The 14,073-nt window shown below is 43.4% G+C and overlaps 2 protein-coding genes across 15 annotated transcripts in view; both read right to left on the bottom strand.

Moving 5' to 3' along the window:
- Window positions 1–5,202, bottom strand: part of parvaa (parvin, alpha a) — a 35,330-nt gene extending 30,128 nt beyond the window's left edge. The window contains exon 1 of the mRNA XM_037766186.1: window positions 4,869–5,202. Coding sequence (XP_037622114.1) covers window positions 4,869–5,004 — 136 coding nt within the window. The 5' untranslated portion in view covers window positions 5,005–5,202. The remainder of the gene's footprint in view (window positions 1–4,868) is intronic.
- A 1,817-nt stretch (window positions 5,203–7,019) lies between these two features.
- Window positions 7,020–14,073, bottom strand: part of mical2b (microtubule associated monooxygenase, calponin and LIM domain containing 2b) — a 130,611-nt gene continuing 123,557 nt past the window's right edge. For all 14 annotated transcript variants that reach the window (XM_037766156.1, XM_037766160.1, XM_037766163.1 and 11 more), the window contains 7 exons: window positions 13,333–13,715; window positions 10,866–10,939; window positions 10,664–10,753; window positions 9,516–9,609; window positions 8,918–9,026; window positions 8,098–8,171; window positions 7,020–7,995 (listed from right to left, as the gene is read on the bottom strand). In XM_037766156.1, the coding sequence (XP_037622084.1) occupies window positions 7,775–7,995; window positions 8,098–8,171; window positions 8,918–9,026; window positions 9,516–9,609; window positions 10,664–10,753; window positions 10,866–10,939; window positions 13,333–13,715 (1,045 nt within the window). In that variant the 3' untranslated portion in view covers window positions 7,020–7,774. The remainder of the gene's footprint in view (window positions 7,996–8,097; window positions 8,172–8,917; window positions 9,027–9,515; window positions 9,610–10,663; window positions 10,754–10,865; window positions 10,940–13,332; window positions 13,716–14,073) is intronic.

Raw genomic sequence — 14,073 nt, 5'->3', positions numbered from 1 at the left:
TAAACGTGCAGCCAAATGTAGCCAGAACAAGGCCGGAAGACGTCATGCTTTGAAGTCACTCAAAATGCCAATCGATCAGACAACTGCTACATGACAAGCAGATCAGCTGACACAAAGACACAACGCCTCCCTGAATCATCACTTGCTCCCTAAATGTTCCCTTGATTCCACAAAAAGCAGCAGCAGAACCTCCGTTGAGAGCCTCTTGACATCAGACAAACACAGACTGCTGTTGCTTCCTGCTTCTCAGCAGGCTTTATAGAAGCCCAGCATGCCATTCTTCTCCGTGTGTCAGATACCTGAGGAGGCTTGATCACTGCTCATCTGTGTGTGTGTGTGTGTGTGTGTGTGTGTGTGTGTGTGTGTGTGTGTGTGTGTGTGTGTGTGAGTGAGATGAAAGCATGGAGTGAACATCCTGTGCATTTCTCTGTATTCATTGGAACAACATCCTCTTAATCAACACCATCCACAAGTGCACAAGTGCTTGCATGTGCAGTACGTCAGCATGGACACACTCACATATAGTATATCACATCATACAGGGGTGGATGAGAATATTCCCACAGAGTACAAACAGACAAACCGAACCGGAAACAGAACCTCCTTGGCGTACAGTAGGTAACTGTATATTTCATGGATTGATAACAGAAGAAAGAAGACAGATGTTGAACAATGGATGACTGTTTTAGTAGAGTGAGTGTATATAGGGGGGTTCGTCCGTGGCTGGCAATTTATGGACTCATATGGAGGTATCTCTGTGATATAGTAACACCATACCAATTAGCACCATCTGATATTACTGTAATTATCACTGTGCTATTTAAGGATGAGCAACTATGTAGAAAGCAAGGTTGGGTGTTATTATGGTGTATGGTGGGTAGAGTTACACGCAATATGAAGGTGAAATGACCGAGGTATTTCTGCAGGCAACTTACTTACCAGCTGTGTTTCCACACTGGTATTTCAAGCAAGTCTGCTATAATTCATATTTTGCATCAGTGTTAAAAAAAACATTTGCTCACCTCTATTAACTGGGGCTTTCACAACAATGACCCGCTAGCTTTACATTATCCCACTTATTACACGGCTACTTACTGAAGAAATCAATATTTTGACACAAAAACGGTCCTCCAGAGTCTGACATCAGAACTGTGCCCATAGTAACGGTCTGTTATACATAGCAATGGTCTGCTATACATAGCAACAGTCTGTTATACATAGCAATGGTCTGTTATACATAGCAACAGTCTGTTATACATAGCAATGGTCTGTTATACATAGCAACAGTCTGTTATACATAGCAACAGTCTGTTATACATAGCAACGGTCTGTTATACATAGCAAAGGTCTGTTATACATAGCAACGGTCTGTTATACATAGCAACGGTCTGTTATACATAGCAACGGTCTGCTATACATAGCAAAGGTCTGCTATACATAGAAACGGTCCGTTATACATAGCAACGGTCTGCTATACATAGCAACGGTCCGTTATAAAGAAGTTACAGATCGCAGAACGCCGTGATTGACCAATCAGAATGGAGTATTCAACACAGCCGTGTGATAAATAAGGTTAAGAATAAAAAGCAACGGATGCATCATTCAGGAACATGCCTTCTGCGTGATGCCTACTTGTAAGGAAAAAATGCATGCTGTCCTACCTGGAGGGCAGAGCGCTCCACAGCCCATGTCTGTCTGTCTGTCTCCGTCCCCCAGTTTCAAGCATCGTCTCCTGGCTAGCAGTATCAGCTCCCTCCCCTGCAGCTCATCCTCCACAGCTCACAAGTCTCTAATATACCTATCTGCTCTGTTTTAAACCGGGAATAGAATAACCTCTCCTTATTCATGTGCTGTATTTTCTCTTTGCACTATATCCACAGTCTCCATGCGATGCACAGCCCTCGCTAATGCTCTCAAACCTTCTGACCTTCTCTCTTTTCATAACACCTCGTCCCCATCCCATAGCTCTTTTTCTCTTCTTTTACCCCCCCTTTTTTTTTCATCCCGCCTCGCCTCCTGTCTGAGCTGGCAGCCCCTCTCTCCCCAGCAGCGATTGCCATAAACGTCACAAGGACTTCAATTTAATCAATGATCTCCACAAGAGCAACCGGCCAACGTTTTCCATCAAATCATGCAACGCACTGCAGACATCCTACACACTGTCTCGGTGTGCATGTGTGTGTAGTGAACACGAGCCAGCGTGAATATAATGTGATTGCATGCATGTCCTGTAGACAAAGGCAACATAAAATGGGGCTCAGCTGTGCAACAGTATCCTGAATGACACAAAGTAATCATCCAATTGAAAGAGACCTTTCTCATTCTATGATAAAACCTGGCCTTTAACAATGAATGTCATGCTCTCTGAAGTCCGCTGTATTTCCAAATCAACCCTGCATGGCTATAAACTGAACCGGGCATTTAAAAAAGACTTTTGGAGTATTCTTATTTATAGCACCTTCTTGGTAATTAACCCCTGAGACCCGCAGGATCGCAGGCAATCCAGACCGACTTTACTGTCTTTCAGAGGCTGTGGCAGGAGGATAAATAACGCTCCAAAGTTAGGCTAAATGTTGGCGAGAAAAAACTGGCATGTCCATTTCCAAAGGGGTCCCTTGACCTCTGACCTCCAGATATGTGAATGAAAATGGGTTCTATGGGTACCCACGAGTCTCCCCTTTACAGACATGCCCACTTTATGATAATCACATGCAGTTTTTTTGAATGCAGTATAAATGTGTTATTGTCTCCTATTCTAAAAATGGTGTATTTGAATATTTCTGCATACTGGGGTCCATACACAGTCTTAAATTACATAAATTGGGTATCACTGTAAAGCTGAGACTCTTGTGGATCCAATGAGCACAACTGTATTCATGTGTGATGATGTTAGTCCCCATAGGAGACATTTCATTGACCTCACTGTATAAAATGACCTGTGGTGACCTCTAGGAGAATCACAGCCTCATGAAACTTTACAGCCACAAACTAGAGACCTAGAGCATTCAGAGGATGGATGGATCAGACTAGAGACCTAGAGCATTCAGAGGATGGATAGATCAGACTAGAGACCTAGAGCATTCAGAGGATGGATTGATCAGACTAGAGACCTAGAGCATTCAGAGGATGGATGGATCAAACTAGAGACCTAGAGCATTCAGAGGATGGATAGATCAGACTAGAGACCTAGAGCATTCAGAGGATGGATGGATCAGACTAGAGACCTAGAGCATTCAGAGGATGGATGGATCAAACTAGAGACCTAGAGCATTCAGAGGATGAATGGATCAAACTAGAGAACTAGAGCATTCAGAGGATGGATGGATCAGACTAGAGACCTAGAGCATTCAGAGGTTGGATAGATCAGACTAGAGACCTAGAGTATTCAGAGGATGGATGGATCAAGCTAGAGACCTAGAGCATTCAGAGGATGGATGGATCAGACTAGAGACCTAGAGCATTCAGAGGTTGGATAGATCAGACTAGAGACCTAGAGCATTCAGAGGATGGATGGATCAAACTAGAGAACTAGAGCATTCAGAGGATGGATGGATCAGACTAGAGACCTAGAGCATTCAGAGGATGGATGGCTTTCCTAGCTAGATTGACAATAAGCGGGTTTCTGAGCAGTTTACACAACAGAAATGCTCGACTTCTAACCAAATCCCAGCATGTCTTTTTCTATGGTGTTCCTCAAGGTCTTGGTGTCTTAATGTGGTATTATGGAGGGATTATTGATAATTTTTATTAATTCTCCAGTGGTAAAAAAAGGTTAAATTTAGCACCAAATCTGTGTAACAAATGGTATCAACCCAGAAACTGCTGCAACAACTTATGAGACATAATAGAGCATGGAGATGACCATCAGATACTGCTATCATCATGTTCTAAACCCCTATACACTTTCACTGTTTATTTTAATTAATCAATTCATTATTCATGTTTATTTCAGATGTATGACTAGAACAACTCGACCCACAGTGCTGAGCTGCATCTCAAATTAATCTTCAGGTTCCAGCTTTCAGATGATGTACACCACTTCTATGTGACATCTACTGTTGACCTGCTATCTCCCCCTAAAGACCGCCTAAAAAGAGGTCTATTGTGGGTCTCAAAGGGTTAAAGTCCAGCATACCTAGGTTTATAACTAATATGAAGGAAAATGAGGTAACCCGAAGTGTCCATGAGCTAGAATGAACTACAGAGCTGCTGTTGTGGATCTGACCCTGACCTCTGACCCCTGATCCTGACCTCTGACCCTGACCCTGACCTCTGACCCTGCTCTGGGGATCAACCGTGAGGAACAACAGTACTACTAGTGTTCCCACAGGGAGGTGTTGGAGGAGCCTCCTGCCTCAGTCTGTGACGGGCCTCATTCCTCACAACTTACTGTAGGAGCGGATTCAATACCTTACATGGAGACAGACACAGCCCGCGGCCATGGAAACACACACGGTGGACTCTATGGGCTTTCTCTGTGATAAATACATGTTCACAGCTCAAATACGGGTCTGTAGGGTTAAACATGTTCACTCTCTGAACGTTACAAGTATTCCATAGAGGGGGTTATTCCATAGAGGGGGTTATTCCATAGAGGAGGTTATTCCATAGAGGGGGTTATTCTATAGAGGAGGTTATTCCATAGAGGGGGTTATTCCATAGAGGGGGTTATTCCATAGAGGAGGTTATTCCATAGAGGGGGTTATTCCATAGAGGGGGTGCACTGCTCTCAGGAATGTTGTCAAATGTTAGAACATCTGGAAATAACAGCCTCTAGCACGACGAGCCGACATCGGTAATACCAGGCTCTACCAGGTTCTACCAGGTTCTACCTCGTTACTTAGCGAACTAACGCGAGCTGTTTTTACCTTCTTTAGCCTTTTTCCTTCTTGCCAAAGTTCCACCAAGTTTTCCCAGGAAAGAGTCGTCTTTCTTCCTGGAGGACGGGGATTTGGGCGTCGGAGACTTGGGAGAGGACGGGGACTTCTGAGGAGAAGAAGCCATGGACGAAACGGAGATTTAATCCGGGACAGTTAACACAGAACGGTCCGACTTAACGGGGAAATCAAAGTTATTTAGAAAGTCGAGTAAGAAAAAAAAATCACCGTCCCGTCCACTCCCTAAAGCGGAAACGGAACTCCAGACTGCACTCCCTCCACAAGTTAGCTGGAGTTAGTGAGTGGCTCCTCCTCCTCCTCCTCCTCCTCCTCTCCTCCTCTCCTCTCCTCTTCTCTCCTCTCCTCCTCCTCCTCCTCCTCCTCCTCTCCTCTCCTCTCCTCTTTTCCTCCCCCCTCTCTCCTCCTGTCCTCTCCTCCTCCTCCTCCTCCTCTCCTCTCCTCTTCTCCTCCCCCCCTCTCTCCTCCTCTCCTCCTCCTCCACACACATGCACATGATGTACATCTCTCTCTCTCTCTCTCTCTCTCTCTCTCTCTCTCTATATATATATGTATATATATATATATATATATGTATATATATATATTATATTCTATATTTGTAAAATCTTTGTCCCGCTGACAAAAAGTGCTTAATTTCCTAATGGCGTGTGAAACCTTCATAGGCTAACATTTAGCTATCCTAACCCATTGTGAAGCATGGCCTCTTGTGTATATATACTGTATATATACACATGTGCATATGTATACATCTGTATCTGTGTATAAACTGTATGTAGATGTATATACACATTTTCAAATAGAATTTTTGAAAAAACTTTTTTTAGTGTTTAAAAAAAAGCCCAATTTGTATTCATTGTCCGACTGATACAGTTTATAATGAACTTACGAGACACATGTTAATGGTGTGTGCTTATGTCACAATAGGATATAGTTATAACCCCAACCTCTCAATAGAAATATATATATAAATACAGTATATACTGTACAGTATATAACAGTACTCACAATTTAAAATACATTTTTATTTAAGATTTTTTTCTCCATTTAAAAGGCTTAAAGCAGCATAAAACCAAAACGTATACATTATACATAACATACAGTTTTTTATCATGAAAACATAACTTATTCTGAATTTAATGTTGTCACGGATTATCACAATATAAACAAATTCAACATCTAAGGCCCAGGGACCAGATGAGGAGTGTGGATCCTTGTCCTGGGATTAAAAGTCATGTAAACACATAATTCATTTTGACTCACAGCCCATACACTAGGTTAAAACCAGCAAAACAAAACAATCACAGTAGATAGACACAAGGTAAATCCATTCTGAATTAAAGCCGCAAGCAGCGTTGAACAGGCCCTCGCCCCTTTGTGTACGTCGGGGGTACCCGCTGCCGTGCATTTCCATGAAAATTGGACACTGCAGGCATCAGTTCGAGGGTATTTACTGTGTGGAGCGTGTGACGCTAAAGACTCATATCAAACATGTCAAGTTTGGGGATGATTGGACAATGTATAGTCAATTTACAACAAATTCCTGTTTCCTGTAGGTGGCGCTATGACTATCACTCATAATGGCACATATATGTCTTTAGGCCTGGACTAGTATCCAGCTTGTGAAATTTGGGGCAGATTGGACTATGTACAGTCAAGTTACAACAGCCTCCTGTGTCATGTCGACACATCGAAAGAAAAAAAAAGAAAAAAAAAAATGATCTTAAAAAAACAACCAATAGGTTCCTCTACTTCGTTCAGGGGCCCTAATTACAAAGAGTGATCTGTGATGTTACAGGAAGTGGTTTGCCTTGACGGCTAATGGAAGACAACAGCTGTGACATAACTGACTGGGGTGTGGCCAGATGTGCAACATGCATGAAAGTCTGAACCTGTGCAGATGCAGTGCTCTGCCCTGTGATTCAGCTGATTTATGTGGCAGCTTGTGTCCCAATGGAGTAAAGAGGTGAAGTTCTCAGCCACCTGGCAGAGGTGCATCTTAACCTGCTGGCTACAAATATGTGGCAGTGTTCAGTGGTGTTGGGAAAAAATAGAAATGAATTTTATTTGACAGTGTTCCAGCAAAAAGTGAAAAAATAACAGTATTAAAATAATACACAAGCTTCAGGACACAAATTTAAAACAAACCACGCTGTGCAAAACACTAAAAGTTGAGGGAAAGTGTTGTTACATGTGCTATCCAGTGATGCTATACAGTGTTACACTAATAACAGATCTGTCACAACAATCCCACAAGCAGCCACATAAAGCAGTTGTTCATTAGGTAATCCGTTTGGTTTATGAGGTGTGCCAAAATGTCAGTGACATCATTAGAAGTGGTCAAACATATTGTACATCCAGTATCAGGTCCATGTCAGCCTGGGCCATGAAAAATTGCCCTTCTGAGCACGGGGGTCAAATACCCTTAACAGCAGAGATGTTACTAGTCCTCATGGCTGTGAAGGACGTCATTAGCTCCATTCTTCCTCAGTCTCTGAACTCAGCATACCAGAACTAAGTGAGACTAGGTGAAGCCTTGCTGTCCTCTTTAAGTTGAATAAACACCTCGGCTTTCATGACATTTCCATCCTCGCCACATTATCTAGATTTATTACGCAGCATTGTAGAATACTCCATTCTGATTGGTCAATCAGATGAAAGACCCCTCTGCTTCGCATCAGGGTGCAGCATCACCCTGAAGGGGATTCTTTCACAACAATGACCCGCTAGCTGACTATTATCTTACTTGTGGCTCTATGATAATAAGCCAGACACATTAGTGTGGTAAAATATCACCCTGTTTCTTTAAAATGGTGTTATGTAGAGCCTTACAGTACTTTACTATCCATCCTGCTCTTTACCACTGAGGTGCTCAACCTTCACTCCAGCTTCTCCAGCCCCCAGCTGTCATCCACCTGGGCCCAGTGAAAGTCGTAGCCCTTGGACAGCACCAGGCTCTCCAGGTCCCTGTCCTCAGCCTTCTCCTTCAGCCTCTGCTCCTCCAGTATCGCGACCAACATGTCTCGTTTTTCCACCATCCTCATGATCTCTGATAGGATGTCCTGCTCCTCCTGCAGCTCAGAGGCGCTCTTCTTTGTATCTGGAGTGAGGTGGAACAGAGATTTGGAGGAAGGTAGCAAGACATGTATGTATTGTTATGTCTGACTATCAGACTGTGTGTTTGCATCTGTTGAACCCTCACCTTCTATTGTCATCCTGCGTCGTAGGTCTTGCTGCAGTCGGCTCTGTGTGTCCTGAAGTTCAAGCTCCTGAGCACTAAAGAGAGAGGAGAAAATCCAGTGAGAAATAGGTGAGAAATAGGAATTTCAACCATATTAACACAATTGATGTTTTCCTTGACAAGTCTTTGAAGCTGCAGTAGGCAGGTTGGTTTTTATGAAACGGTCACTACATCCTGACAGTAGTGCATCAGACATGTAATCTGAAAAAAATCATGTTCCTCTGTGTCCTCCGGTGCTCCTAACGGCATCTGCAAGATTTCACAGATCGGAGGAAAACAACCAATCAGAGCTGATTTGGAGTCTGCCGTCTCTGAGCAGCTGTCAATCACTCACTAATACTGATCAAACGGTCAAACTAGGCAGCGCTGATCAAATATGAATCAATATTCCGTTACTGTGATGACTATTTCTCTCCTCAGATGTTCTCAGAATCATCTTGTAGTATACTGTTTAGCTGTAAAATGAGAAAGTTTGTGACGCGGCAGCCATGTTGAAAATCTGTTGAGGAAATACCAAGAGCCGCCCACCAGCCGGAGCACAGCCAATAGGAACGCTCTCTCTCTCTGAAATAACCTATGATTGGCCAAGGTCTCCCGTCACGGGCTAGATGTTCTAAAGCCTGAAAACAGAGCCATGAGGAGGAGCAGAAGTCTAGTTTTCTCTCAGAACACTTGAATTACAATATGCTGAAAGGTTATTATGGGATTTTTATCCAATGATGATAAAAACATTCTGCCTAATGAAGCTTTAATCTTTGTGTGATCTGATGCAGTCACTTACAAGATCACGATTTCAGACTCGTAGCGCGCCAATCTGTTCTTCTCCAGAACAAGTTTAAACCAGGACTGATAGAGCTGGGCCTCGTCACTGTCATCTGTCGGAGAGGATTCTGGGAGGAAGCAAAGAGGGAGGAAGAAGAGGGAGATCAACAGGGATGAATGTAGCAGGGTTGGGAGGGAAAGAAAGAAAGAGAAAAATACTAGAATCAAACCTCAAGCACACACATATACACACACATACACACACATACACACACATACACAAACACACACACAGGGCATCTGCTTTGCGTCAACCTGACAAGATGTCACTATTCACTAGAACACAAACAAAGCCTGCACTGTAAAAAGATGAAGCAACAATGGAGTCTCACTGTCTACTGAGAGCACAGCCATTAACTGTTCGTGGTATTACAAGGCAGTGCTTCTTTTCTGAATGCTCTGAAACAGCAACTAAAAGAGAAGAAGGAGGCTTTCACACTGGAATTCCATTAAGCTGTATTGTGTGTTATGGTTCAGAGTTGTGCTTTGTAATGTCTTGTTCAGGCTAAGAGACCTCTGTAAGGCACTGGTCTGTGTGTGGGAATAGTGCTCAGTACCTGTTTCTCCTCTTATGATCTTTTCTATAGCCACTCCTCTCTCCTCCAGATCTCTCTGTTTCTCTGCAACCTCCTCCAGTTGTCTCTGGATGGCCTGGCCAATGGAAAATGGGACATTATATCACACACATGATCAGAGGAAATGATTAGTTGTCCAGGTTTACAGATTTCTGCCGCCACCAATATCCCATGTAGGTGAAAGAATTTTATTTTCTGCTGCAATATCTCTCTCCAGAAAGTGGAGGATGGATAATCCAGAGAACACAATAACAGTTTTTGAAGCCACAGACACTAGTTACCATGAATTCATTATTTAGAGTGAGCAGGACATCTGGAAAGAAATGCAGTGATGACGTATTTTTGTAGGCCAACCCAGAAGTCAGAATCTCTCTGGGTTCCCTCGACAAAAAGCCAATGGGATTGTTCTGTTGGGTTTTGATTATTGCAGAAAAAAAGCTCTGTGCTGTGTGTGTGTGTGTGTGTGTGTGTGTGTGTGTGTGTTTATAATACTTACACATTTTGTTATCCACTAATGAACACCACTTTTATGATTTTTGAAGTGTGAATGCAATCACAAGAAGTAAAAAGCTAACATTCGGCGATGAGGGAATAGGAAGTGCTAAGATGCTAATTCATCTCTGTGTTTTAGGACTGGTTCCTGTACCACTCTATTTACACCGATGCTATCGTAGGTGACTTGACTTGTCTCACGAATTTGTTGAATATTAAATATATTACAAGAACATGAGCACCGGACGAAAACAGCTCCTCGCCTACCATGTTCCTGAAAATAATAAGAGACATCTATGTCAGCGTACACGCTCATCCGGCCTTGCCCTATCTTCTTCTTCTGTTGACTTTTATGGCGGTTGGCATCCATAACTGTTGCATTACCGTCATCTGCTGGACTGTCCCTTGCCTATCTATTCCGGCATTTCAATGGCATGTGTGAAAAGGTGGTGGGGCAAGACGGAAATGTTCCTGCATGTAGTGCATGTGTGAATAGTGAAAACCACTAGCAGTGCCTGAAAGGTTATCCCAGTAATCTACCGGGAGCTATGTGTGAAAGAGGCTTCAGAGGTGCAGCGTGCTGAGAATGTGGACAGCTCTCCATTATGAACCATTCCATTAAAGATGAGAAAGAGTACCTGAGCTCTGTGAAGCCTCTTCAGCTGTTCTCTTTTAGCCTGCTGGGCCACCGTCTTCTCCTGCTTCTTCCTCAGCCTCTCTGGACACAGCTGGGGCAGGAAGTATACAGAACATTTCAGAAAATGTGCAAATACAGTATCTGTAACAATTCCCTGTATTGTGCTGCCTTTCAGTGCATAGAAATGGTCGGTACAAACAAACCTTCTGATTGGATGTCAGGTTTTCATTTTCATCCTCACTAGAGGTAGACTCTTGAAGATTCTGTTGACTGGAGGCTAGATTAAAACAAGAGAAATTAGTAATTAAGTAACTTTGAAACATTTGAAGTTTGAACAAAAAAAGTACAAAACAACTGTTTCCATGTATAACTTGTTAAATGGGTAATATGTCATGGTGTGACTATGACACTATCAGTCTTTGGTTGAACTCATAACTCAGACATATGCTGACATATGCAGCTTGTTACAAGGGGTCATATACAGTACATTGCTCCATTCATTATAAAACTGCTCAAATAAACATAGTGAACATGGCTGAGCATCTAGGAGTTAAAGAGGCAGGAGTTAAAGGGTAACTGCAGTATTTTTCAATATGGACCCAAGGCCCTGTTCAGACCTGGTATTAACATGCGTCCTTAGTGATCCCATCACAAGTGGACAGCTCTACGTACAGGTGTGAACGCATTGAGATCCGACCATTCAGAGGTGGTCTGGGCCACATATGGACACATTCTTCTAGCAGTGTGTAGTGAATGTGTCTTGGGCCACATTAAGGACCGCCTACTCTACTGACACCCCACTAGGATCCGCGGGTCTCTGAACTCCTCATGTGAATAAACAGGAAGACGTGAGCACTGGTCTGCCTCGCAGCATGGAAACGGCTTCTGTGCTCTACTGTATCCTGTCGGTACAACTGTATTTTATTAAAATGCATTACACAGCGTTGTTGAATATTCAATTCTGATTGGTCAATCATGGTGTTCTACGGTCAGTAATTTCTGTATAGCAGACCGTTGCTATGTTAAGCAGACCGTTGCTATGTATAACAGACCGTTGCTATGTATAACAGACCGTTGCTATGTATAACAGACCATTGCTATGGGTGCAGCTCTGATGTCAGACTCTGGAGGACCGTTTTCGTGTAAAAATATTGATTTCTTCAATAAGCAGCCGTGTAATAAGCGGGGTAATGTCCACTTAGCGGGTCATTGTTGTGAAAGAATCCCCTTCAGGGCGATGCTGCACCCCGACGCGAAGCGGTCTTTTGGTGATCTACCATGGGAATAGATGTTAAAACCTACTAGTGGGGGTAGTAGGCCCCTATTGACCCACATCTATGGGTCTTTATAGCGACTGCCCACGCCTATTTCATATCCTGACAACAGTCTAATCGGCTGAGAAGTCTCGCTTTGAAATCTCGCATCACATCCACATTGTCAAAATCATCTCAATATTCAGCAATGACATTGAAAATCTTTTAGAAAACACTAAGCATTGCCTTCTGTAGTCCAACACAACAAACTGACAACACCAACACTCCTCTCTCCAACTCTCACTCCCGTTTCCACCGCTGCCTTCTGGCAACAAGTCACATGACCCAACTAGAAATGCACTCGGAGAGCGCAGACCTCCGCCAAGGCAGGTTTCATGTACTTTTCTCTGTAGGGTCCTTTCCATAATGCTGTCAGACACTTATAATAACAATCTGAGCCTGTCAGTGGCAACAACAAGCACTTCTAGTGGACGTACATTGATGGTGAAGAGTTGCCCCGAGTGATTACATCGCAGCCTGTTTGTGACAGCCGTCTGCAGCGCTCTCCCTTAATACTGGACCAGTTTAAAAGAGTGTTGTCCCCGTTAGTCACTTAGACACAGAAACATGGGATGAACTGCTGTCTTATATACAGTAGATATATTTTCCCTGCCTTTTCTGTAATGTGATTTGAGTATCATGAAGGCACACCCCAACATTCTGGTTCAATTTATTAAGTTTGGACTTCAAGTTTGTATCTAATTTTGTATTTCTATACCTGTTTTTATTTACAATCGTCATCTACTGTCAATAATACACCTACTATGGATCAGTACCTCATACAACCCCACTGAGAAACACCCCAACCCTCCTGTAGGAGCTAAAATCTACTACTTTAGCTACTGAAGTGATTAGCCCTGGACTGACGCGCTTTTCGCTGTAGATGTTACCTTCTGTTGCGTGTTGTGCTGTACAAAGGTGATCCTCAGGCCGCTCGTTGGTTTTACAGTAATAGTTCATTTATTCCTAATATGGTATTAAAGAAACAAATCCGGTTACCATAGCAACGAGTAACAACAACAACACGGCAAACATTTCAGCGTCTCTGCGGTCAAAAAACCCTTTGCCCTTCCGGGCTAAACCCTGACGCCAACAACACACCTCCTTACCTATATACCCGTGGCTGGGTCAGTCAATTAACACAGCGCCACCTAGTGTTCCTAAAAGTGAATTACACTACAACCTCTGTATGCCAGCATCATGTTTTGGCTCTTACACCTCCCTTTAAGCCCTATTTCAATGACCATAGTTTGTATGGACCTTGGTGTAACTCTAATTACTAACTCATTTGATAATAACTTAATAACTCATTTAAACATAAACATGGGAAAACAGGGTCCAGGTTCACTGCACTAACCTTTGTTTCTGAGGTTGGTGAGCATCGTCCTGATTTCCTTTTGCACCTCCTGGTCCTGCCCCTCACTCTCTGACTCCTCCGTCTTCCTCAGCCTCAGGGATGAGAACAAGTTGACCCTCCTGCTGGGCAACGAAGCCATGTCGTCAGAGAACATCCCCCCAGAGTCTCTGCGGCCCTTTAGGGACACCTGCTGCAGCAGAGAGGGCAGGTCCCGCCCGGCCCCCCACGGGTTGGCCCCTACAGATGCCCATCGAGCTTCACTTTTGCCGGCCTTCTTCTCATCTCTGAATGGCTCTGGACCCACGGTGCCGGGGAGGGAGCTAAAGCTCAACGCTCCTTCTGACACGGGCCTCTGTTTGGGCGGCCCGTCCCGTTTGGTCCTCCTGGTAAAGACAAATCATAGTGTACATTCAATTTGAATTGAATTCCGAAATTAATAGCAAAAGAGGAAGTTTAGACTGATAAGACGTTTGGATTTTTACTAGGGCTGTCACAGTTACCGTGATAATAACGTGTTAATGCAAATTTGTTTTAACGCCACCAATTTCTTTAACGCCATCGATCTTTTGGAGGTTGTAGCGGCTCAGTTTTAAAGCTAGAGTGAAGATACTGGTATCATATGAAACTAGGAAACCTGATGAATCCATCGGTACCAACCATGTCATACTAGCTGGTCATGAAGGAGGTTAAATCACTTTTGGCGAAGAAAAACTAGCATGACCATTTTCAAAGGGGTCCCTT

Source organism: Sebastes umbrosus, chromosome 4, assembly GCF_015220745.1.
Source record: "Sebastes umbrosus isolate fSebUmb1 chromosome 4, fSebUmb1.pri, whole genome shotgun sequence".
In the NCBI taxonomy this organism is placed as follows: Eukaryota; Metazoa; Chordata; class Actinopteri; order Perciformes; family Sebastidae; genus Sebastes; species Sebastes umbrosus.
Note: the sequence above shows the minus strand (reverse complement) of the source record. Positions and strands in the feature narration are given on the sequence as shown.